The following is a 23,110-nucleotide window of genomic DNA, read 5'->3' on the forward strand; positions in this document are numbered from 1 at the left end:
GGAATGTGGATTGGGGGAGGGCACCCAGACAACCAAGGATGGCAGTTGGATAGCCAAGAACAGGGTGACAGGGAGGCCATTTGTTTAAGGCCACCCATTCTGAGGTCAGGGCATCTGGCTTTAGACAGACAGATAAACAGACTTACGTATAATTGGTGTATGCCATTATATTGAAGTCATATGCTGGCGAGAGGCGGAAGGAGTGAGTGTAGACATTTGCTGAGGTGTTTACGAGGGAATTGTTGTTCTTGGTCATGGCTATCTTTTGAAGGCAAGTCTTGTACCCAAAGCCTTTGAAGTCTTCATGGTCCATTGAAACACTGCCTTTGGTTAAGAACTCAACAACACCTGAAACCCAGATTTCAAGTAATAATAATTAATTTCTGATGCTTTGTTGGCTTTTGGGTCCCCCCTACCCCACTGCACCACTCTCTTCTTTCGTACCATATTCTGTCTGCCTCTACCAACATTAACCTCAATCTCAGTTTCACAAACTTACTTTAGCATGATACCTGTAAGAATTATGTGTTCTTACCCTCTCACTGTATGTGTTCTTACTCTCTTACTCCTATTGTTTTTCCTTCCATTCCATAATCCTCATACAAATCACTAGTACTTAAACCATCCATCATCATCCTGCTGCAGCTGATCTGGAAGGGAAAGGGGGGGGGGGGGGAATTTCTACAGTTTGCAATGGCCCAGCAATAAATACCTGAATCTGGGAGTGAGTTGAGATCCCCACAGAGGAGGAGCTGGATTCCTGCTGGGTCAATCTTGCGAGATGTGCGAGGTCGGTGTTGTGCCTCGTCTACAATTTGGGAGATGATCTGACGGATCTCACTCATCAGCATGATCGTCTGCAAGTGAAACAAGAGTGTTACTGATGACAATCTGTAAGTGAAACGTAAGCATCTGACTGAAGTATTAAGTGCAAAGATGAAAAATGTAAGATCATCTGCTAAGTACATCAGGATTATTACTGTAGCTATATCCTATGATTAAAGATAAGATGAGACTTCAAACTGGAGCATCTAGGTACTGACATCACTCATCCCTTCACTACTAGGGGCTGTCCAAAGCTAATAACTGTCTAACAGCATCAAGAATAAACTACAAAATGGCACTACAGTGAAAGTTAGGGAAAGTAAGGTTTAGAGGGGATAGTCATCCTAGTTAGATACTGATGTAGAAGGAAATTTGTATTAATGTAGAAGGAAATCTTATTCTGAAGTCAAAGGCACTACTCTTAATCACTTCAGCCATGGGATGTCTTTTTTACTTCATTCTTGCTGTCTTCAGACAATTATGGTCAACTTCAGAGAGACTTAGACTCTGCGCTCATAAGAAAAATTAACCCAGTGGAATGCATGATAAAGCAGTCCCTATGCAACCCAACATCTTCCTCCTAGAGGACAGGATGAATAATGGCAGACAAAGATCTAACTTGGTAGCAGAGTCACCCAGTTACATCAGTGCCACCACTTGAATATATCCCTCTCCAGCACTTGACTGGAGGATTACTACAAGTTTTGTTCTTATTAAATCATTTACAAATACATACCCTTTCTCAACTGAATATAACCATCTGGTGGCAGCCTAAATTATGGCATATGCCCCAGGATAACATATCCTAGGATGCTGCAATAGCAAGACACCTACACCATAATCCTAACAACTTGCCGCACCTGTATAAGCTTGACGTCGCAGAACTCAGGGTCCCAGTGGATATGTGCCGTACAGACCAAGATCGCCTGATTCACCTGGGTCTTGTCTGGTGCTACTTCTGCAGGGGGAGTGAGGTGTGAGGTTTCCTATACTGAATGATACTCATACCTATATGACAATCCTATAATTCTTGGTACACTTCAAAACCTTTGTTTACCTGGTAAATGAAGAGGGTTTTATACATCACTATAGTAGCCGCAGCGAGAAATGAACGCTGTGGTGGGGCAGCCGGTCATCCGGGGATTCCCCCACTGTAGCCATATCTACATGTCACCGACCATCGGCCACCGCTGCAGCCCCGCTCCATGATCCTTACCCTGTGTCTCTGGCTTTCTCTTTCTCTCTCAGTTTCTATATAAACTGCTGTATTTCCGAAACTAATTATGAAATTATTATGACTTTTGTTCCACACCACCACTGAGGTAAAAATCAAGGAGAGTTTTCTGTATAAAGGTTTCCCCCCCCTTGTCTGAGGGCAGGTCAGTTCTGGCGAGTGTATAATTATAGGTCAGGCGGAGGTATCGGCAAGGCCGCACTCCCCCGCTCATATGCCACATTTAGGAGGGGGGGGAAACCTTTATACAGAAAACTCTCCTTGATTTTTACCTCAAAGGTGGTGTGGAACAAAAGTCATAATAATTTCATAATTAGTTTCGGAAATACACCAGTTTATATAAAAACCGAGAGAGAAAGAGAAAGCCAGAGACACAGGGTAAGGATCATGGAGCGGGGCTGCAGCGGTGGCCGATGGTCGGTGACATGTAGATATGGCTACAGTGGGGGAATCCCCGGATGACCGGCTGCCCCACCACAGCGTTCATTTCTCGCTGCGGCTACTACAGTGCAATATTCATATTTCCTCCTTGCTGTTCTTACAAAAATGGGATGCCTTAAAAGAACACTGCTCTCATGGCCATCTTACTCTTTTGTTTATACAGTATATAAGAGATGAAGTTACAAAACTGCTAAACATACTGTTTATGGTTATGAAATGACTGGTTATATAGTGCTGTAGTAAAGCTTAGACATGAAACAATACATTGTCTTACCAACATCATTAATTTCCTATATTGTACGTTTAACAATGTCACTTCTATACAGTAACGCAACACTGTTAAGAAGGAATAATACCAACTTACTGGCAAGTGTTTAATATTGTACTGTACCTCCTTTGAAGTGCAGGGGCCACAGGGTGGGCTATCCTTGTCTGGTACCTTTAAGGGTAGATACTTAGTATACTTTTCTTGACATCAATATATCATTAATAAGATGCTGGCTGGGTGAGAGAGACAGGTCAGTGCTTGAGTTCTTTATTTTCTCTACTGTTGTAGGCTACACGGAGGCTATCTTCCAAGTAACTAGGTTCTAGGTAGCCCAAAATGTTTGAGAAAATAAAGAATTCAAGCTCTAACCTGCATCTCTCTCCCACCCAACATTTCCACTCATTGCAATGGACCATCTACATGAACAGTAAACCTCCATTCATATCTTGGGGTTATACCTATGTAGGACCCTCAGTCCAACTGGGACACTGTAACTACTAACCATTCCACTGATCTGCCTGGCTCAGGGAGATGTACTCCTGATGGGGCACTAAAAACTGGATGGATGGATGGACTGCTGGGATTAAAATTACACTCCTTAAAAAAAAAAAAAAAAAAAAAAAAAAAAAAAAAAAAATGGTGACTGTAGGAACTGATGGAAAGGCACTGTGTAAGTTACCAGAGTTTTCCCAAGCTGCCTCCTTGGTTTCCAGAAGGGCAGCCAGACCAATATTGTCTTTGGTCATGACTCTGTTCAGCATGTCCTCGGATCCGTCATGGTTTGCCATCGCCAGCTGATTGAACTCTATCAGTCGCTCTTTAACAAGGGTAAACCTGTAATGAGAACCAAGTTACACTACTGGGAAAGAAGGTGATGCTTCTAATGGTTCAGTAGGAAGGAAGAGATAACTGAAAGCTGGGAACACAAATACAACAGTTCTACTATATTAATTCTAATAATTTCAAACTGTCTTCAAGGGATATACAAAGTGACAAGTTACAGGATAAAATAAAGAACAACAAATGCTAGATATGAAGAGCTCAAAATCAGAAAATAAATGACAAAGTGATTACAAAGGATGAATGAATGAAAAATATCCTACTGGCATCACCTAAGTTCTGTTTTACACTAGCTAATGATTGAAAATTCCCACTTCCTCCCCACCTACCTACAGGAAACCCCCTACCTCAATGGACAAGTATAGTTTAAGTCTTCTCAACTGAAAATTGGTTCCAGGCTAAATTCCTGGTGGTGTATAAACAATGTCATGAATGTACCTGTCCCATTAGAAAGTATTTCAAAACCTGCTACACTGCACTGCATGTAGATCATTCAAAATCATTCTGATATACCATATATGCTTGCAACATGGAGGTGACAAGAACGAACAGCTGAATAAGGAAAGAAAATATTTAAAATCCTTCCTTAGTAAAATAATCTGTACTCACTTGCTAGTTCTCCAGAAGATGGCACAACCATCAACATACTTCCTCTCGTTTTCAGACATGTGCTTAGCTCTTGACTTGGGAGAGAATATTCCATCATAACCCTCATTTTTTAGCTCTGGCAGGAAGAAGTTGAAGAACTGATCGGTTTCAACTTCCTGTGTGGAAAGATTTGGGATAATGGTGAGTGAAAGCTAATGTGGGTTATGATGGAAGGAGGGGGGGGGGGATACAATATTACCCATCTGCAAAAAGCTGAAAAGGAAATAAAAGAGCATTATGATTTATCAGTTTACACTGGACCATACACAGCCCTCTTTTTTCTCTACTGTATGACACTTAAATAAGACACGTAAAAATGTTCAGTTACAGCTCAGTATTAATATGGAGAGATGGCAATTTCAGACTAAGTGGGAGTATAATAAATGAAGGTTACCATTATTCTAAATGCCCCATGATCCAGTGGGGTTACTCAATGCATATTTACACTGTCTTTTATCACATACCTTTTGCAATCCCTTAGAATCTAATGACATTCTTGCTCAATATAAAACAAACATCTATCAGTGAAAGGGTTTAATGAAGGTTATATCCAGGTCAGTAACTCTCCCCAAAACATACGTCTAATAATACCAAGAATATATTGACATATACATCATCAAATGGAAGGGGTTTTGGTCCCACCCTTCACTCCTCGCACAGCTATTGTTCCCAGCCTGACCCTGAAACACACTAATGGGATGACCAGCAGCTGTACTCAGAAACTCTTTGGCTATTGTTGTGTATAAGTCTGACTGTTTATCCATTTACCTTCACTCACACTGCTACTAGACACAACCAAACAACCATATATAGCCTAAGCGAAAATGAAGACAACAAAATTACTGATTATTAACTGTTGGGGATGACTTACTGGTACCGAGATTCTTTATAATTTCTGCCCTAGGAAGACAAAGAGGATCCAGATTCACCTTGGGACAGTTTGTTTACCATGTGTACTGTGGCCATGAGATGGAAGGAACAATGTACTGCCAGTCAATTGTGGTCTTCCTATACTTCACTCAAGGATGTGATGTCAGAGGGTGGAGATAGATACTGACTGGGGAGAGTATGAGAATGAAGTGATGGGAAAGAGAGAGGGGAAGACCGTGGATGAGTCGAAGGATGGAGTGAAGTGGTCCATGAAAGGGGGTGGCGTGAACTGAAGTGAGTCAACCTGATGGTAAAGGACAGGATGACGGGGAGGCTTGTGGCCACCCCTTCCAGGATTAAACTATCTGGCAATATGGATGGATGCATAAACTGATGAAGACAGGCATACTGATCAAATGAAAGGCATCTGGCAGATAGATGGACTGATATATAAAAGGATATTGACAGGTAGACAGATAAAGAAAACTAACCTGAAGTGTGATGATGTCTGCCAGGTACTGCTTGATCTCATCCATGATGCCCTTCTTTCTATAGTCCCACTCTAGTGCCCAGGTGGGACAGTAGCCATACATCTGTCTTGTGGCATACTTGTCACAGAGGACATTGTAACACATCACTGTGAATATACCTGTAACAACCCAGTTGTATTACACTTAGATTAATTTCACATTCAAAAACTGGAAAAATTGGTCCTGTACAATTTCACTCAGCTCTACACAACAATAAATGTCTGTTCCATTACTATATTCTTGTATGTTATTCATAATATCTTTGTCAACACATTAAAAACATAAGAAGCAAAAAGTGGATACTGAGAGGTAGTCTGCAAATAAATTGTTAAGAAAGAGGTGCTAGGGAGTCTCCTTACTCGACGCCAATACACACACTAGAAACATAAACAAAGTATTGACTGTGACCAGAAGATTGATTAAAAATACTCACATGAGGGCTTGGTTCGGTCAGGCTCCCCTAGGTGGATCCATGGTCGCTGTGGTGGCTGTGGCGTCGTAACTGCAAGAGAAATATGCCACAATCAATATAAATACATAAAAATAATGCCATCCCTTCCAGTTAAATACCGGTAATCCCCATATTAAGGCTGGCCAAGGTACAGCTGATGTTTTCTATGTACTGGATGCTAAATCAAGTGCCAAAACCAGCTAATTACTTCCCAACAGTTGCAGGAAGGAGGCTGTTGGGAAAGAGAAATTTATAAATGTGTAAAAAGATCTGTAATAATGTGAGTCTCTGCTTTAACTCTGACCCATTTTTAAAAGTTACTCAGAAAAGCAGTTTTATCAATCCTTAAAATAATAAATAAATAAATAAATAATTAAAAATAAGTACAGTCCTAAAGAAAAATGCCACAATAAATGCAGGTCAAGTTTTATCAATCCCCCTTTCCACATGCTGTACTGTTCTGCAATATTATTTAGTGATAATTACATGAGAGATACCAGTACTGCTATGTGTACAGTAATGTAATATAATTTCTATATAATTCAAAGGTGTTGGAGAAGGATCCCTTCACGTGGTGACACCAATTTTACCAGCAGTTCTACTGACTGGTTATACAAATGTCTCAACTCCCTCCCTATCCCCTGAAAATTGAATGATGGACTGGAAGATTGCAAGACATGGGCAACTTCAACCTGCATTCTGCTACAACTACAGTATTACTAATACATTAACTCAGGGAAACTGGCAGGAGGGGTAAAATTGGACCCTAAATGGGCAGTTTCCCTAAACTTACCACAAAAAATAAAAAAGGTATATAACTTAAGAAGACATACTAAAGACAGTGTACCCACAGCTGAAAATGTGTAAAACTGCTGTCCACATGTCCATCTATACTCAGACACCTTACTCCCAAAAAGGGGTGGACACAAACTAATCTCCTCCAGGTCACCCAGTCCTCCATCAGGCTGCCCTCTCTCCAACTTGCACCCCCCATCTCTCTGCATATACAAAGGACCTCTCCACCCTGTCCCTCCATCTCTCACCAAGTCTCCCATTTCCTTCTCCATTACAAAAATACAAAAACGAGTACAACCCATCCCTGCATTCAAGTATTTTCTAAAACAGTAGCCAGTGCAGCAGTATACCCTGTGTGGCAGTAGCGGCTGAAGATGATGATGATCGAGCAGGACGGTTATCAATGTTCCAACTGAGAATTGCCTGAAGCCACTTAAGCATGGATGCATTTGCTGTGAGGTAAGGTTCTAAGGTGCCTACATGTGCAGCCTCCAGTATGCGGCTGTATTTTTTGGCCTCAGGAACTATTACGGGTAACCGTTTGGCCATGATTTTAGCCATGCTGGTTATATACTCCAATTCCTGGGCTATCTGTATCCAATGTACTGGTTGAAAGCCTGGGTGCCTGATTTTACTACATCTTTCAAACTTGGGAAGTACGACACAGCCACGACTACTGCCAACCAGATGCCTCTTCAAGCTTTGTGTCATCTCCAGCAACAGGCCACGGACACCCTTCATACAGGATAGTGGTAAGCCCAGTGATGTGAGGATGCTTCTGGCCCTGTGTACCTCCTGGAAATGGTAGTGTGTTGCCACCACCTCCACTGCCACACGCTCCTCTATTCCTGCTTGTACGGCCTGAGACAGCCACCACAGCAGGTCATCTCTTACCACCCATTCTTTATCCATACTACTGGCTTGGCCCCTCCCATTTCCAGCCTCGTAATTGTGCTGGCTCCTTCCCTTTCTCTTATCATCCCTTGCCACTGCACTCTCAATCATATCTCTGTCTACCATCTTTCTGTTTCTTTTCTGAACCATATCACTGCCCTGGCTCCTACCACTCCCGTTCTCATCCCTTACCATCGGATCTACAATCTTATATCTGCCTTCTGTCTGTCTGTCTCTATTCTCATCCCCCACTGCATACTGTTCAGTTTCATCTTTGTCTCCTGTCTCTTCATTTTCATTCTCAACCCTCACTGCATACTTCTCAGCCATATCTTTGCTTCCTTTGTCTCTATTTTCACTCTCATCCATTACTGCATAATCCTCAGTCTCATATTTCCCTCTTGTTAATTCATTTTCAACCTTTATCATATTTTTGCTGTCCATCTCTTTGTTTTCACCCCTCAACACATTCTCCTCATCTCCTGTCTCTTCAGCTTCATTTTTCACCACATATTCCATATTTTCATTCACATCCTCAACCAAATCTCTTTCTTCTTTATGTCCATCACTAACCACACACTCCTCAGCTATACTTCTGCCCTCTGCATTTTTGTTTTCACCTCTATTTGTTTTGCCATCCATCTTTCTCTTTTCATACCGGTACTCATGCACTGCTGGTTTGTCTTTATTTCTGTCAGGGCACCATACAAGCTCTTGACTTTGTATCTCAGTTTCTTGACACTGTACCTCACTGGTTATGCTCGAGATGGGAGATGACGAAATAGAATGCAGATGCATCAAAACTGGAGGGGTTAAAGTCTTAGATAATGAGAGTGTCCGGGCAGAGCTAGAAGGGGTGTAAGGTCCAGACTGTGGAGAACTGGAATATTCTGACTGTGGAAAGGTGGAATCGCAAGAGGGTGGAGGAAGGTAACTCGGTGAACTTGGAGGGGTGGAAAAGTTGGACTGTGGAAGGATGGACTGGGTAGACTGTGGAGGAGTGAAGTAATCTGATTCTGATGAGGAATCATCTGACTGATGAAGGGTGGAATTGTGAGCATGTGGAGGAGTGAAATGTTCAGAAAACTTCAACTGCAGACGGGTGGAATGCCGAGACAGTGGAGGGGTGGAGATGGTGGAATTTTGAGAGCATAGAGAGGCAGTAAAGTAAGAAGATTCTGACAGTGACGAGGGAGAATGCTCAGAAGGTTCAGAGGTAGAATGGTCCGAGTGTTCAGAGGTAGAATGGTCCGAGTGTTCAGAGGTAGAATGGTCATGATGTTCAGTGGCAGAATGCTTACAGTGGTCAGAATGTTCAGACTCTTCAGGGGAGGAATGATCAGAATGTTGAGAGGAAGACTGGCCAGAATGATCAGAGGCAGAATGCTTAGAATGGTCAAAATGTTCAGATTGCTGAGCAGCAGAATACTCACACTGTTCAGAGGTAGAATGCTCAAGATGTTCTGAGTTAGGATGGTAAGGAGAGTCAGAATGCTGAGGAGTAGAATGGTCAGTATGTGGACTGGTGGACTGGTTGGATGTGGAGTTTAGAGAGGAGGAATCAGGTTGGGAAATAACCAAAGTGGAATCACTTGTGGATGACTGAATGGAGTCAGTCATGGAGGAGGGCGAGGCAGTACTGGAATTTGTGGATGACTGATCGAGTTTTGCCAAGTCTGGGTCATCTGTGGAGGTGCACTCGTGGAATTCACAGAAGCAGGTATTAACGGCCATAAGCCAGGACATTACAAGGTGTTGGTCGTCTCGTAGATCAATATGTGATCCATCATCATAATCTCTGACTTGTAGGCGCTGGAGGTCGCTAGGAGGAGGAAGGAGGCGCTTAAGCCGGGCCAGGCGTGAGTAGACTTGCTCCAGGTGGCAGGCAGAGAGGCGTAGTTCCCTGTGGATGAGCTCATGGGTTCGAGTACGCCGACCAAAACCACCAGCAAAATTTGGCAGCCAATCCCAGTGCATGATCACTAGTCTCCACACTTTTAAAGCTACCTCACCTTTATAATCTTGTGTAATACTGGGCTGAGGGTAATTAGATTCACTATTATCCTGTTTGTTACTGGGCTGAGGAGGGCTGACTTTACAATCGTTTGTTCTCTTCTGGAGTGACTTTTCTCCACCACCTTCCATACATTCCTGTATTACATTTCCCAAGGAGGTTTTCTCTACCTTTTCCTCACCACCCTCCTTATACTCCTGTGGTATATTTTCCAAAGAGGTTTTCTGATTAAGGCTTTGCAGTGAACTATTTAGTATCCCGATCAAGTTCTTGTATCTTTGATGACTCTTTACCTTCAAATTCTTGTGTTTCTCTGGTGTGTCATGACTCAGTGCAACACCAGGGGTGCATGGAAATACCCTCTGTTCCCTCTTGGCCCTTGGAAGGTTGTTGTCTGGATCCTGATTCTCAAAATGGATTCCAGCCTGGCTCTTTGTACCTTCCTTGTGGTGGGGTACCTCTTTAATCAATTTAGAAGGGTTGTGGTTTGGATTAGCTCTCTCAATAGGGCTTCCAGCTTCAGTATTTTTATCATCCTTTTGACAGGACTGTGATATGGCCTTTTCAATGGGCCTAGGAAGGTTATGGTTTGCATCAGAACTCTCAACATGGCTTTGAACTTCATTCTTCTGATCATCCTTGTGACAGGGTACTTCAGCGGGCTTTGAAATGTTGGAGTTTGGGTTCAGAATCTCAACATGGCTTTGAATTTCACCCTTCTGATCATCCTTGTGGCAGGGTACTTCAATGGGCTGAAGTAGAGGATGGTTTGGGCCATTATTGTGGGTTCCAATGTCACTCTTTTCACCATCCTTGTGACTGGGCTGGGGAGAAGGTAGATGAAGAGGGTTTGGATCATGAATTGCAATATCATTTCTACCTTTATCCTTCCGATCCTCCTTGACATGGGACTTGGGCACAGGAAGACGAGAGATGGCTTTCCCTTGCAGTGGGGTAATTTCAACACGATCTGCACCTTTATCCTCCTCACCAACCATGAAATCAGGCTTGGGTATAGGGAAATGAGAGATATCTTTAACTTTCAGTGGGGTGGTGGGAGTGTGGGGCTGGGATGGGGCTTCCTCTGTGCTAAATGAGAGCCTGCGGGCCACGTCCTCTAGATAAATACGATTCCCCAGCCAACTCCTGAGCACGACACAGGCGGACTCAAGCTGTGGCAGTGAGAATCTAGCCACCAGGATACCAAGGACCTTCTCATGCTCCAACCTGGCCCTTACCCCGGCCTGCACCACCCATATCACCTCGTTCATTACCTCCATTGCACAACACAGGTATCAATCACTTCCTCCTGACTAGCACCAAAAAACTCAATGCTTCAACATCACGGCCACACGAATTTCACATGGACAATGTTTCAATTAATGTTCCACTATTACTTCATTTTAAAATTATTTATTTTATGAGCCACTCTAAAACCTACTGATCTTATGACCTAAAAATCAAATTTGCAGTCTGTCCCAGTATCACAGGAAACTATGTTAAAAAAACACATTTATTCACTAAAATTCAGTTAAAATCCCATCTGTTCACTATTAGTTTCACACCTAAAAAGGAAAATGCAATCTGTCAAGGCATCACCAACTCATTTTTTTGCTTATATTCCATTTCACTGAAATTTCAGAACACTCCTCTCTAAAAATATATCCTCTTAAAATCCCTCCTTCGTCAAAACACAGTCACGTTTCGCCATTAATATTTTTCATACTTCGATCTAATCCTCTTTTAAAATTTCAAACTGCAATCTCAAGTCATCCAGACGTCACTGGGACACATATTTCAACTGATAACCTTCTATAGTCCGCTCACATCAACTTGACAGTTATCTTCCTCCTGTAGGTTATTTCCCATAACTCAGTGTCGTAATGAGTCAACACGAAGGGCTGGAACCCTTTTCACTGCACTTCTTCGTGACTAGCACCATTTTCTAGTGTTAATCTCTTGTTCCAGCTGAATAATTTTACACCTAGTCGGAGAATGCGAAAGTATGGCTACACATCCTTTCCACGGCACTTCTTCGTTACTAGCACCATATTCTCACTCGCTAGAACTCGGCACTCAAGCTGGAGAGACGGCAATTTAAGCCAAGTAAGAGGAAACGAGTATAGGTCAGAAAGTATCCATTCTTGAAGATTTTCTGGCTCAGCACTGGACTCGAGATGTATGAACGAATTTTCGGCCACGTTAGAGTGAAAGGAGTATAGTATTCTTCATCGACGATTGATTTGAACTGGGCGATACGTGGCGACACACTGATGGAATAAAAAGCTGAAAGGTCTGTTCTTTCTAGGTACGGGGGCTTCGAAACACCTAATCTTTGGCGACTCATTCTACATATTACACTTTAACACTTGTACTTAAAACATGCTTCGAAACATCAGTAAAAGGTATGCATCAATAACACAAGAGGATATTAAAGTGTGATGAGGATAAATGGCTAAGGAAGATGTGTTAAGAGCAATTCGAAGCCACTCAGAATTCAAACACCAACTTCCAACTAACCGAAACAGATTTTTAAGTTCAATCCATCACCATTCCGCTGCACCACGCACAGAAGTAGCCCATTTTACTGTATTTATTTGTAACAGTAGATTAACGCTAGAACAAGGTGCTAGTCACGAAGAAGTGCCATGGAAAGGACGCTGAGTCGTTGCAAAGGACGAAAATCTGGGCCATGTAGGCCTACGTGTGAAAAAAAAGATTATTTTGTTGTTTATTGAGAGAGAGAGAGAAAGAAAGAAAGAAAGAGAGAGAGAGAGAGAGAGAGAGAGAGAGAATCCACAAAAGGTTACATTTCATATGGTAAGAGTCTCCATGGTTACTAGTCCAACCAACTCTCCAATATGACATCACTTGGCCATCAACTGAGCTGAAAGGGTGATGGTGGTAGTGGTAGTGGTAGGGATGGTGGTAGTGGTGGTGGTAGTGGTAGGGATGGTGGTAGTAGTGGTAGAGATGTTGGTAGTAGTTTTTCCCCACGACATGAGAATATACAGGAGACCATTCACCCCGCGCACGCACACGCAAAAAACACACTCCATCACACACACACGCACATTGTATTCTAATGTTACAACGTTATCTGAGGTCTTTGTACGTAGATGTGTGTGTGTGTGTGTGTGTGTGTGTGTGTGTGTGTGTGTGTGTGTGTGTGTGTTAGAATGCAAAAGTATGTGTGTATACTCAGTAGGCGGTTGTGTGTGTATGTCTGTGTGTTGGGTAAGAAAAACAGGGTCGGTTATGTTGCTAACACACACACACACACACACACACACACACACACACACACACACACACCACCCTCTACCACAACTCCCCATACCACCACCACCACAGAGTAACCCAGCAACCACAACTACCACCACAATCCATACTAACGGAGCGGCACACCAACCAATCATTCCATACAACGTTATAATACAGTGAGATTTTACATTCACTAATAAATTGAATAAGATACGTAATTCATTTCTATTCATTGTGTTTCATTTGATTTATAGCTGTCACAAAGGTTTACACGGAGGCGTAGATGTGTGCGTATGTAGGCGTACACGTGTGCGTATTTAAGATGTATACAGCAGGAAGGCAGGTCTCAGATCGTGACAAGAATTATCACTTTCTCTCTTCCCTCCCTCCCCCTCTACATCTCTCCTCCTTCCCTCCACTTCTGCTCCCCCTCCCCTCACACACACACACACACACACACACACACACACACACACACACACCAATACGTATGATAAACGACTTAAAACACGGGACAGTACGAGCTTGACTCATTCCTGTAAAGATACAATTAGGTAAGAGCACACACACACACACACACACACACACACACACACACACACACACACACACACACACACACACACAATCGCACCTGTACATGGCCTTCTCTTACCTGAGCACCCCCGCAATCAAACCACGGAAATGGTAGTGAGTCAGAGGTAGATTCTCTCTCTCACTCCCTCTCTCTCTCTCTCACGGGGTGGAAAATGATCCTTTGTGTGGAGGTGAAATCAGCCACGTGGTGCAAACTCAGACCACGTGTTGCCGCGACCCCCCCAGACACACACACACACACACACACACACACACACACACACACACACACAGTCAGCAAGTCTAGCGCACATTCTTAAAAAAATATTAGGTGAAAGTTTCAAAAATGTTTCCTTACGTCACTTCCTCCATTCAAGATATCTTTGAGTACGGATGCTAGTTTCCGCCGTTTCATTAAACAATTAGTTTTTTTCTGTGTTTTAACGTTTATTTTTGGTGTGTGTGTGTGTGTGTGTGTGTGTGTGTGTGTGTGTGTGTGTGTGTGTGTGTGTGTGTGGCGAATATCTGAAGCCTTTCATTTCGCCTCCTGTAATATATTCTGTTTTTCTGTGCTTCACCATTTATATCTGCTTGTGTGTGTGTGTGTGTGTGTGTGTGTGTGTGTGTGTGTGTGTGTGTGTGTGTGTACTACAAACATTGCACAAACTCTGCGTCAGTCATTACGGTCGAACCACTCCAGAGGATCCCCCAAACACAAGGCCTTTGCCAAATCGACCCAGCCATCGACCCCCAATTTTATACAAAGGGAAGGAAAGGGAGGGAGAGAGAATGGACAGAATGATGATAGGGAGAGAAAGAAACTAGAGAATGAGAGTAGACTGAATAGATAAAGTGATAGGAGAATTAGGAGTTAAAGGAAAGAGAGGGAGGAAGGATGAGATGATGATGGAGGGAAGGGGATGAATGAAACATGATAGTCGCTTTGAAAATGAGACGAGACACGACAAAGGGAGAGGAGAAGAGAGGAGGGGAGAGGAGGGGAGAGGCGAGGAGAGGAGAGATGAGGAAAGGAGAGGAGGGAAGGAGAAATGGGGAGAGAGAGAGAGAGAGAAAGACAGGAAGATAAGAGGAAGCGGATGAAGAGAAAAAGGAAGACTGAAGGTAAGACTAAAGGAGAGAAAGGACGAAATGAGATGAAAGGAAAAGAGACGAGGAGACAGGGAAATAGGAGAATATAAAGCAGAGGAGATGAGGAAAGAACGGAGGAGGAGAGAAGGATAGGAGAGATGAAGAGGGAGGAGGAGGAGGAGGAGGAGGAGACGAGAGGATCAGAAGAGAAAGATGCCAGAAAAAAAAGAGAGAAAAAAAGAGGAAAGTAGGATGCAGATACCAGACACGCAGACCCCCCCCCCTTCTCTCTCTCTCTCTCCGTGCTGTGGGTGAAATGGGGAGGGGATGGGTGGATAGGGGGGAGAATGGGGGATCTTTGTTGCCAGGGAGGGGGGAGAAGGGTGGGGGAAATGGGGGAGGGTTAAGGAGAAAGAGAGAGAATAGGCGAAGCGCAATTTATCTCCCTCTGGTTTGGAGGCCGGTGCTTTGTTGATCGTGTGTGTGTGTGTGTGTGTGTGTGTGTGTGTGTGTGTGTGTGTGTGTGTGTGTGTGTGTGTGTGTGTGTGTGTGTGTGTGTGTGTGTGTGTGTGTGTGTGTGAGAGAGAGAGAGAGAGAGAGAGAGTTACCATATTCGCGTCTGGTCCCTGATTAGTGTTAAATTTCTATACCACTACCATACAACCATACCCATACCAGCCTCTACCATATCACACCATACCCTACCCTACTGTACTCTACTCTACCCTACCCTTCCCTACCCTACACTACCCTAACCTAACCTACCCTTCCCTACTCTACCCTACTCAACCCTTCCCTTCCCTTCCCTACCCTACCCTACCCTATTCTACCCTTCCCTACCTTATTCTACCCTTCCCTACTCTACCCAAAACACATATATCATCACTACTCCTCTCACCACAACTACCTTGGCCTTGGACATAACCCTACCTCGCCTACACCATTACCATATCACCATAACGATCTAACACTGCCTACTCCCCCACCACCACTACACACACACTGCCACCACTACTAACACTACCTTACCTACCACTACCACCACCACCATCCCCACTACTACCTCAATCACCATCAAAACTACCATCCTAACCTTAACTACCACCACCACCCACCACCATCATCACCACCACCACTACCATCATCACCACCAAGACTACCATAATCATCACCACCACTACCACAGCCATCACCAACCACCACCACAATCATTATCATCACCACCACCACCACAATCATTATCACCACCACCACCACCACCACTACGTAACCCTACCACAGTTAGTCCTAATAAGCCTACATGCCCTACACTAGGCCTATACATCAACCTAAAACCTATACACATGCCCTATATAATTAGCCTGGGGGGAAGGTGATATATATTTTGCACACACCTGTATAAATAAGGGTAGACCATTCATTTACTCTCTCCCTCTCTCTCTCTCTCTCCCTCTCTCTCTCATTAAATGGTCCACTGAGCGAAGAGAAACTATTTTTTTTTCCATCTTTTTTTTTTATCTCAAATTTTCGTTTTTTGGTATAATGTTTCGGGATTCTGATATTATTCATTCACTTTCTCTTTTTTTTTACCTTCACTTCCTCTCTCTCTCTCTCTCTCTCTCTCTCGTGAATTTCTCTTTCCCCCTCTCTCTGGATCCTATACCTCACCCCATCCTCAGCTGGGAAGAGATGATGGTGTGTGTGTGTGTGTGTGTGTGTGTGTGTAACAGAGAGAGAGAGAGAGAGAGTTTCTTCCACCCCCACCGAAACTATATCTCCCTGAAGGCTTCTCTCTCTCTCTCTCTCTCTCTCTCTCTCTCTCTCTCTCTCTCTCTCTCTCTCTCTCCATATCTAAATATCCTAACACTAAGCCATGGTTGCGTTAAATTACTCTTATTCATGAAACGAGAATCTCCTTGGTTACTAGCCAAATCACCCCTCCAATCAAACTACACCTGACCATGCACTGAGCTGAAAGGCGTATGGGATCTTGAATTTGGCTCTCTATTGTTTTTTATTTTTTCCTGAAGCGAAAAATCTTGCGGGCTTCTGGCCTTTGGTTCTTTCTTCTTTGCAAAAAAAAAAAAAAAAAAAAAAATCATCAGGCTAGAGTATATTCCCTGTCTACTAAATCCATGAATATTTAAAATTTTCAAAAGCTTTACACTCATCCCAAACAGCATTCCTTCTTAATGACTTCATGTGCCTGTCATCGTATGCTTTTTCAAATGTATTCATCAGTGTTTTCCCCTCCTCCTCCGTACCTGCCACGCTTGCACAAACAATGGTAAAAACGCTGCTTGTGACTCAGTGTGTGGACAAAACGAGGCAGGGGCTGAGTGTGGTGCAAGATGAAATGGTGATGGTGTGGTGTGTGGTGTGATAGGTGGTTGGATAATGGTGTGGCTGGTGGTGTGGTTGTGGTATTGATGGTGGTGGTGGTGTGGTGTGGGTGTAGCAGTAACCGCAGTGTTCCTGCAGTGGTAACAGTGATGAAGCTGGTGGTGGTGGTGGTAAGTGTGCCAGGGTGTGGTGCAGTCCTAGTACCAGCATGTAACTAACCACGATGTACTTGAGAGCAAACCAGTAAGTACAGTACACAGCACAAGGCTATTAATACATTGGCGTGTATAAAACAGAGCCAGTATCAACACAGCATTAGCAGGGAAGAAAAACACAGCAACGGGAAAAACACAGGTAAAAATGCTGAGCCAGATCAATACACCTTATCACGGATTTTGAAAGGTAAACAGCAGACCAATTTATATACATACATAGATTCAAACATACATACATAGCATACATACATCCGTACATACATACATAGATTCATACATACACATCCAGAAATCTGTAATATGCTCCGTAACCCCTATCAGCTCAGTTGATGGTAAGACTGGAGGATTAATTTTGTCTAGTAACCAAGGAGACTCATTCCTGCCCCATACTTAAGGATCATCGAATTTCAAGAAACCATGACATGATATTCACACACACACACACACACACACACACACACACACACACACACACACACACACACACACAGGCTATTGTTCAAGTTATCGGAATCTCAGTAAGAAACAGCAGTAAAGGGAGTGAGAGAGAGTGAGCAAGGGGGCAGTGTCCTGAGCAAGTCACACTCCTAACCCACTGACTCACTAACTTAACGCAACAGGTCCCTCCCCTCCCCCCCTCTCCCTCTCTCTGTGCTGTCCTGGAAAGTACAGTATATGGAGAAGGAAGGGGAGGAGAAATGAAGAAAGTGGCATGAGAAAGGACAGGAGAGTACGGGACGTGAAAGGAAGAGAAGTAGAGGAAAGGAGAGGAGTAGAGAAGAGAAGAGAGGAGAAGACGAGAGGAGAAAAGAAGAGGAGAGACAGGGAGGGGAGAGGAGGTGAAGAGAGGAAAGGAGAAGATAAGAGAGAAAGGAAGAGAAAAAGAGGGAGGGGAGGGGGAGAAGAGAAGAGAGTAGAATAGGGCAAGATCAGACAGGGAGGAAATGTGTACCGTTTTAATTTTCGTGAGGCAATGGCGTGAGATGGAGGGAGGGGGAGAGGAGGGAGAGGGAGAGGAGGGAGGGGGGAGAGGAGGGGGAGAAAGATTAAAGGGAGGTTAGTAGGACAGTGTGCGTGGGGTGGGGAGAAGAGCAGTAAGGGGGAAGAGGATAAGAAATGGATGAGAGAGAGAGAGAGAGAGAGAGAGAGAGAGGTATAAGACAGGCCCACCGGATGTTCAAAAAAGCCAACGAAGATGGTCATGGAGGGAGGGATGACGTAAATGAGGGGGGGAGGAAAGGGGGGGAGCAGCAGGATAGATAGATAGATAGACAGATAGATAGACCTGAAAACTGGACGCTACCCATAAGTAAAAATTAAATCAGATCAAGGTAACCAAAACACATTAGATTTCTGGCGTATTGGGATGACTTCAGACCATGTAAGCATGAACAAATACACACACCCGCTAAATACACACACACACACACACACACACACACACACACACACACACACACACACACACACCTGTTTCCTGAACTGGTAAGAAGGGGAGCGGATGTGAAGCGAGGGAGGGGGGAGGAGGAGAAGGATGATGATGATGATGATGATGATGATGATGATGATGATGATGATGCCGATGACGATGATGATGATGATGACGATGATGATGACGATGATGATGATGATGATGATGATGATGAGGGGTGTGAAGCAAACAGCAACCAACTAGTCTTTTCAATGCCAAAGATGAGGAGAAGAAAGGAAGAGGTTAAGGGATGGGGAGGGGGGAAGGGAGGGGAGGAAAGGTATAAGGAGAAAGGAGGGAGGACCTGAGAGGAGGGAGAAAACTCAGACTAAATGGCAACAGGAAATGCGTTAAGATGAGTGGCTGATGTACGGTACTTGTGCAATAAGATCATTCGTGTGGGTAGTTATATCTTGGCTTTAATTTCTTTGAAGATATTAAGCTTCGTATTAAACTTTTTCATCACCATCATAATCCTGGGTTCGATCTTAATATTTTTCACCACCACCATCATCACCATCATCATCATCACCACGACCACCACCACCATCATCATCATCATCATCACCACCACGACCACCACCACCATCATCTATAATTTCTTCCAGTGTATATCATTCCTCCACTCTGCATCCTTTCCACAGCACTTCTTCGTGATTAGCACCATTTTCTAGTGTTGAGCTACTGTTGCAAGTCAGCATTCAAGATGGAGAGAGGGCAATTTCACGCCTACTTAAAGTGAACGGAGTATAGGTAATTTTAGAGAGAGAGAGAGAGAGAGAGAGAGAGAGAGAGAGAGAGAGAGAGGAGCCTAAACGTGACAACAACAACAAAAATTGGGGGGGAAGGGAAGGTGGGAGTGATGGGATAGAGGTAGGGGAGGGAAGAGAAGGGAGGGAGAGGGAGAGAGGTAGAGGGACGGGGGGAGAGACATGGGTGGAGGGAGGGAGGGTGAAAGTTGGTTGAGAAGAAAGAGATGGGGGGTAATGGGGGAGTTAACGGTAGGGAGGAAGGAAGGAAGAGTGGGTGGGTGGAGAAAAGGTGAGGGAGGTAGGGAGGGAGTCAAGCAAAAGAAAGGGATGGGGGAGGGAGGGAGGGAGGAGGGAAGAGAGAGAGGAGGAGGGGGGAGGAAAGGGGTATGGGGAGGGAGGTGATGTGGGTGGGTGTGTGGACAAAAGAAAGGCAAGGGAAGGCAGGAGGGAGGGAGGGAGAGAAAGCCACAGAGAAAGAAAGGGAGGGAGGGGAAGAGGGGAGAGGCCACCTGTTATGTAGGTCAGAGGATAACAGAGGGAGGGGAGGGGGAGGGGGAGAGGAAGGGAAAGGGGGTGGGGGGAGATCTGATGAGAAAGATAGGGAAGGACAAAGAAAGTGGGAGGAAATCCGGAATGGGGGAAAAAAATGCCAAAAGAAACACAGGTTATAAGATCTAGGAAGGCTGACTGGTAGATACAGATAGGTAAACAGACACACAGATAGATAAGTAGATATATTGGCTAGTAGATAGATAAATAGATGCAGAAATAGACAGACATACACTCGCTCTCGTGAGGCCAGTCAGCTCAGACGTGCTAGAGACCTGTGGTAGTGTTGTGCTAGTGTGCTTTAGTGATCTGTGATAGTGGTTGTGTTAGTGTGTTGTAGTGATCAGCGATAGTGCTGTGCTAGTGATCCGTGAGTGTGTGTGTTGTGGTGACCCGTAGTGACCCGTGATAGTGTGTGCTACCTTGTGTGAACTAGTGCGTAATGGCTTCCTCGGCAGAGAGCTGTGTCCCCACTGCAGGTACTGAAAAGGACTACCTTGAATTAAAGGAGGAATTTCTCGAACTGAAGCGGGAGGTACAAATTCTCAGGCAGGAGAAGGCACAAATGAGGGAATTGTTGGAGGAGATGTTGGAGGAGAAAGAGAAAAAAGGCTGAAGGTTGGACACTTGTTAACAAGGGTGCAACAGAAGTTCCTCTTAAAAAGCAAACGGAAATTAAGACAACTAATACATTCGACACACTACGGGACGAATGTGAAGGGGAAGGCAGAGAGGGAAGTAGAGGAGAAGGACGGTGAGAGAACTTCCAGTACAGGTAAGTATAAACAGAACAAGAAAGGTAAGAAAAAATGTTGTTGTTGTTGGAGACTCCCAGGTGAGATATCTGAACAGGGCCATGTATACTCCACTCGCTAAACATGTGTGTCTTCCAGGGGGCCAAGGTGGCTAATGTGGTAGATAAAATTTCAAATATCGTAAAGGAAAGTGGTGACAAACCCACTGTATTGCCTCAGTGTAGGAGGCAATGATATTAGTAGCCGTAAGAGTGAGGTACTGTGGAAAAGGTACAAGTTGATGTTAGAAAAGGTTAGGGAGAGAGGAGGAACCCCTGTAGTGCTTGGTGTTTTACCAAGGTGGCGGGTTGGAAGGGAATGGTTGAGCAGGGCAATAGGGTTTAATTGCCGCCTTGAAAGAATATTGCAAAGATAATGCAATACCTTTCATAGACGCAACTAAGGACCGGTTTATGGACGAAGTGCCTTGTATAGTTGGGATGGGACTCATCTTAGCAGGCAAGGAGTTACTGTTTTAGCTGGAATGATAGATAGGGAGTTGGAGGATTTTTCGAGATTGAGAAGTAGGTGTACAGGAAGATGCAGCAACTACAGTCAGAAATCATTATTACCATGTTTGGATAGATGCATCGATACTTGCAAAATTAAGAACAAAGTTCAACCAATAGTGTAGATACATCCACTCAGGCACCTCAAATTGAGCAGGCGATGATAGATGATAGAACAAGCGATGATAGAAGGGCGATAAGCGATAGTACAAAAAATTGTTATATTAGTAAAGTAAAGAGTTTCCCAGTTAGTAATAAAATAAATAACAGTAAATGCCAAGGTAAAGGCATAACTACTCGTAATAATCTGAAAGTGTACTACACAAACAGCCGGAGTTTACGTAATAAAATGGATGAACTGAGGGCTTTAATTTGTACAGAGAAAATAGACATTGCCGTTATTAGTGAAACTTGGATGAATACAGACACTCGAGAATTTTTAGCAGAATATCAGATAAAAGGCTATAATATTTTTGTGTCAAACCGTCAGGGAAGTAAGGGGGGAGGTGTAGCTATTTATGTAAAGGATTCACTAAACTGTTACAATAAAGCAGACATTAAAGTAAATAGGGACACAGAAAGTGTCTGGGTTGAAATTAGTAACAATAGGGAGAAATTAGTCTTAGGAGCAATTTACAGATCTCCAAAATTAAGTAGAGCTGATAGTAAATACCTCTGGGAGGAAATTAGGAAAGCATCACAGTCCAGCTTAGTAATAATTGTTGGGGACCTTAATCTGCCAAGGATAGATTGGAGAAATCAGACAGGAGATGCAGAGTCAGAGGAATTTCTAGAGGTAGTACAGGATAATTTCCTTTATCAGTATATCAGGAGCCCACCAGAGGTAATAATATACTAGATTTGGTTTTAGCTAATAAAGAAAATATCATTAGCGATATAGAGGTTGGTGGACGACTTGGTAATAGCGATCATGAAGAAATTAAGTTCAAATTTATTTGGGATGTCTGTTCCACTGAAAATACCTCCACCGTTCCTAATTTTCGTCTAGGAGATTTCGATGGCTTGAGCTTATTTTCGAACGGTATTCCACAGGGAGATTAGCTATTTGAGGGAATGTCAGGTTAGTGGGGATCCCCAGGTCATAGGTCAGGCGCAGGAAGCACGTGGGGATGTCCGTCAGGTGTCTGTGAGGGGGAGGTGGTAGATAGGAATGTAGTCCAGGTGACGGAAATTAACTCAGCTCCAGTACCAAACAGACGTTCGACCAGTGAGAAGTATAACGAGTTAATAAATATAATATACGGAGGCCAAGATAGATATATTCCTTCAAAACCGTTTAGAACTAACAATTCAGAACCAAGATGGTTAAACAACAGATTAAAATCTCTCATAGGCCAAAGGAAAGGAATATATAGAAAAATAAAACGTGGAGAGGAACACTTACGTAACCGGTACACAATTTTAAATAGAGAAGTAAGGGAGATAAGAAAAGCAAAGAGAAGTTATGAAATTAAGGTTGCAAGTGAATCAAAAGTAAACCCCAAGGGTTTTTATCAAATGTACCGAACGAAAAATAAAGATAGGATAGGACCACTCAGAACAGAATCAGGTGACATTACCAGTGAAGATAAAAATGTGCTCCATCTAAATAATTATTTCATATCAGTATTCACCAAGGAAAATCTAAGCCTGGTCCCTCAAGCAGCAAATATTTACCATGAGAATACGGAAAATATTCTTAGTAAAATAACCATTAGTAAGGAGGACGTATTGAAAG

At 43.5% G+C, this 23,110-nt stretch overlaps 1 protein-coding gene across 1 annotated transcript in view; it reads right to left on the reverse strand.

The window, feature by feature from the left end:
- The window catches only part of twin (CCR4-NOT transcription complex subunit 6-like twin), a 177,426-nt gene that overhangs the window by 2,736 nt on the left and 151,580 nt on the right, over positions 1-23,110 (reverse strand). Inside the window, exons 5-11 of the mRNA XM_080271125.1 lie at positions 6,090-6,158; positions 5,618-5,775; positions 4,218-4,372; positions 3,448-3,602; positions 1,686-1,783; positions 713-857; positions 147-348 (exon numbers count right to left, since the gene is read on the reverse strand). Coding sequence (XP_080127251.1) covers positions 147-348; positions 713-857; positions 1,686-1,783; positions 3,448-3,602; positions 4,218-4,372; positions 5,618-5,775; positions 6,090-6,158 — 982 coding nt within the window. The remainder of the gene's footprint in view (positions 1-146; positions 349-712; positions 858-1,685; positions 1,784-3,447; positions 3,603-4,217; positions 4,373-5,617; positions 5,776-6,089; positions 6,159-23,110) is intronic.

This window comes from Coenobita brevimanus, chromosome 44, assembly GCF_032717465.1.
Source record: "Coenobita brevimanus isolate Jiangsu-jjx chromosome 44, ASM3271746v2, whole genome shotgun sequence".
Classification (NCBI taxonomy): domain Eukaryota; kingdom Metazoa; phylum Arthropoda; class Malacostraca; order Decapoda; family Coenobitidae; genus Coenobita; species Coenobita brevimanus.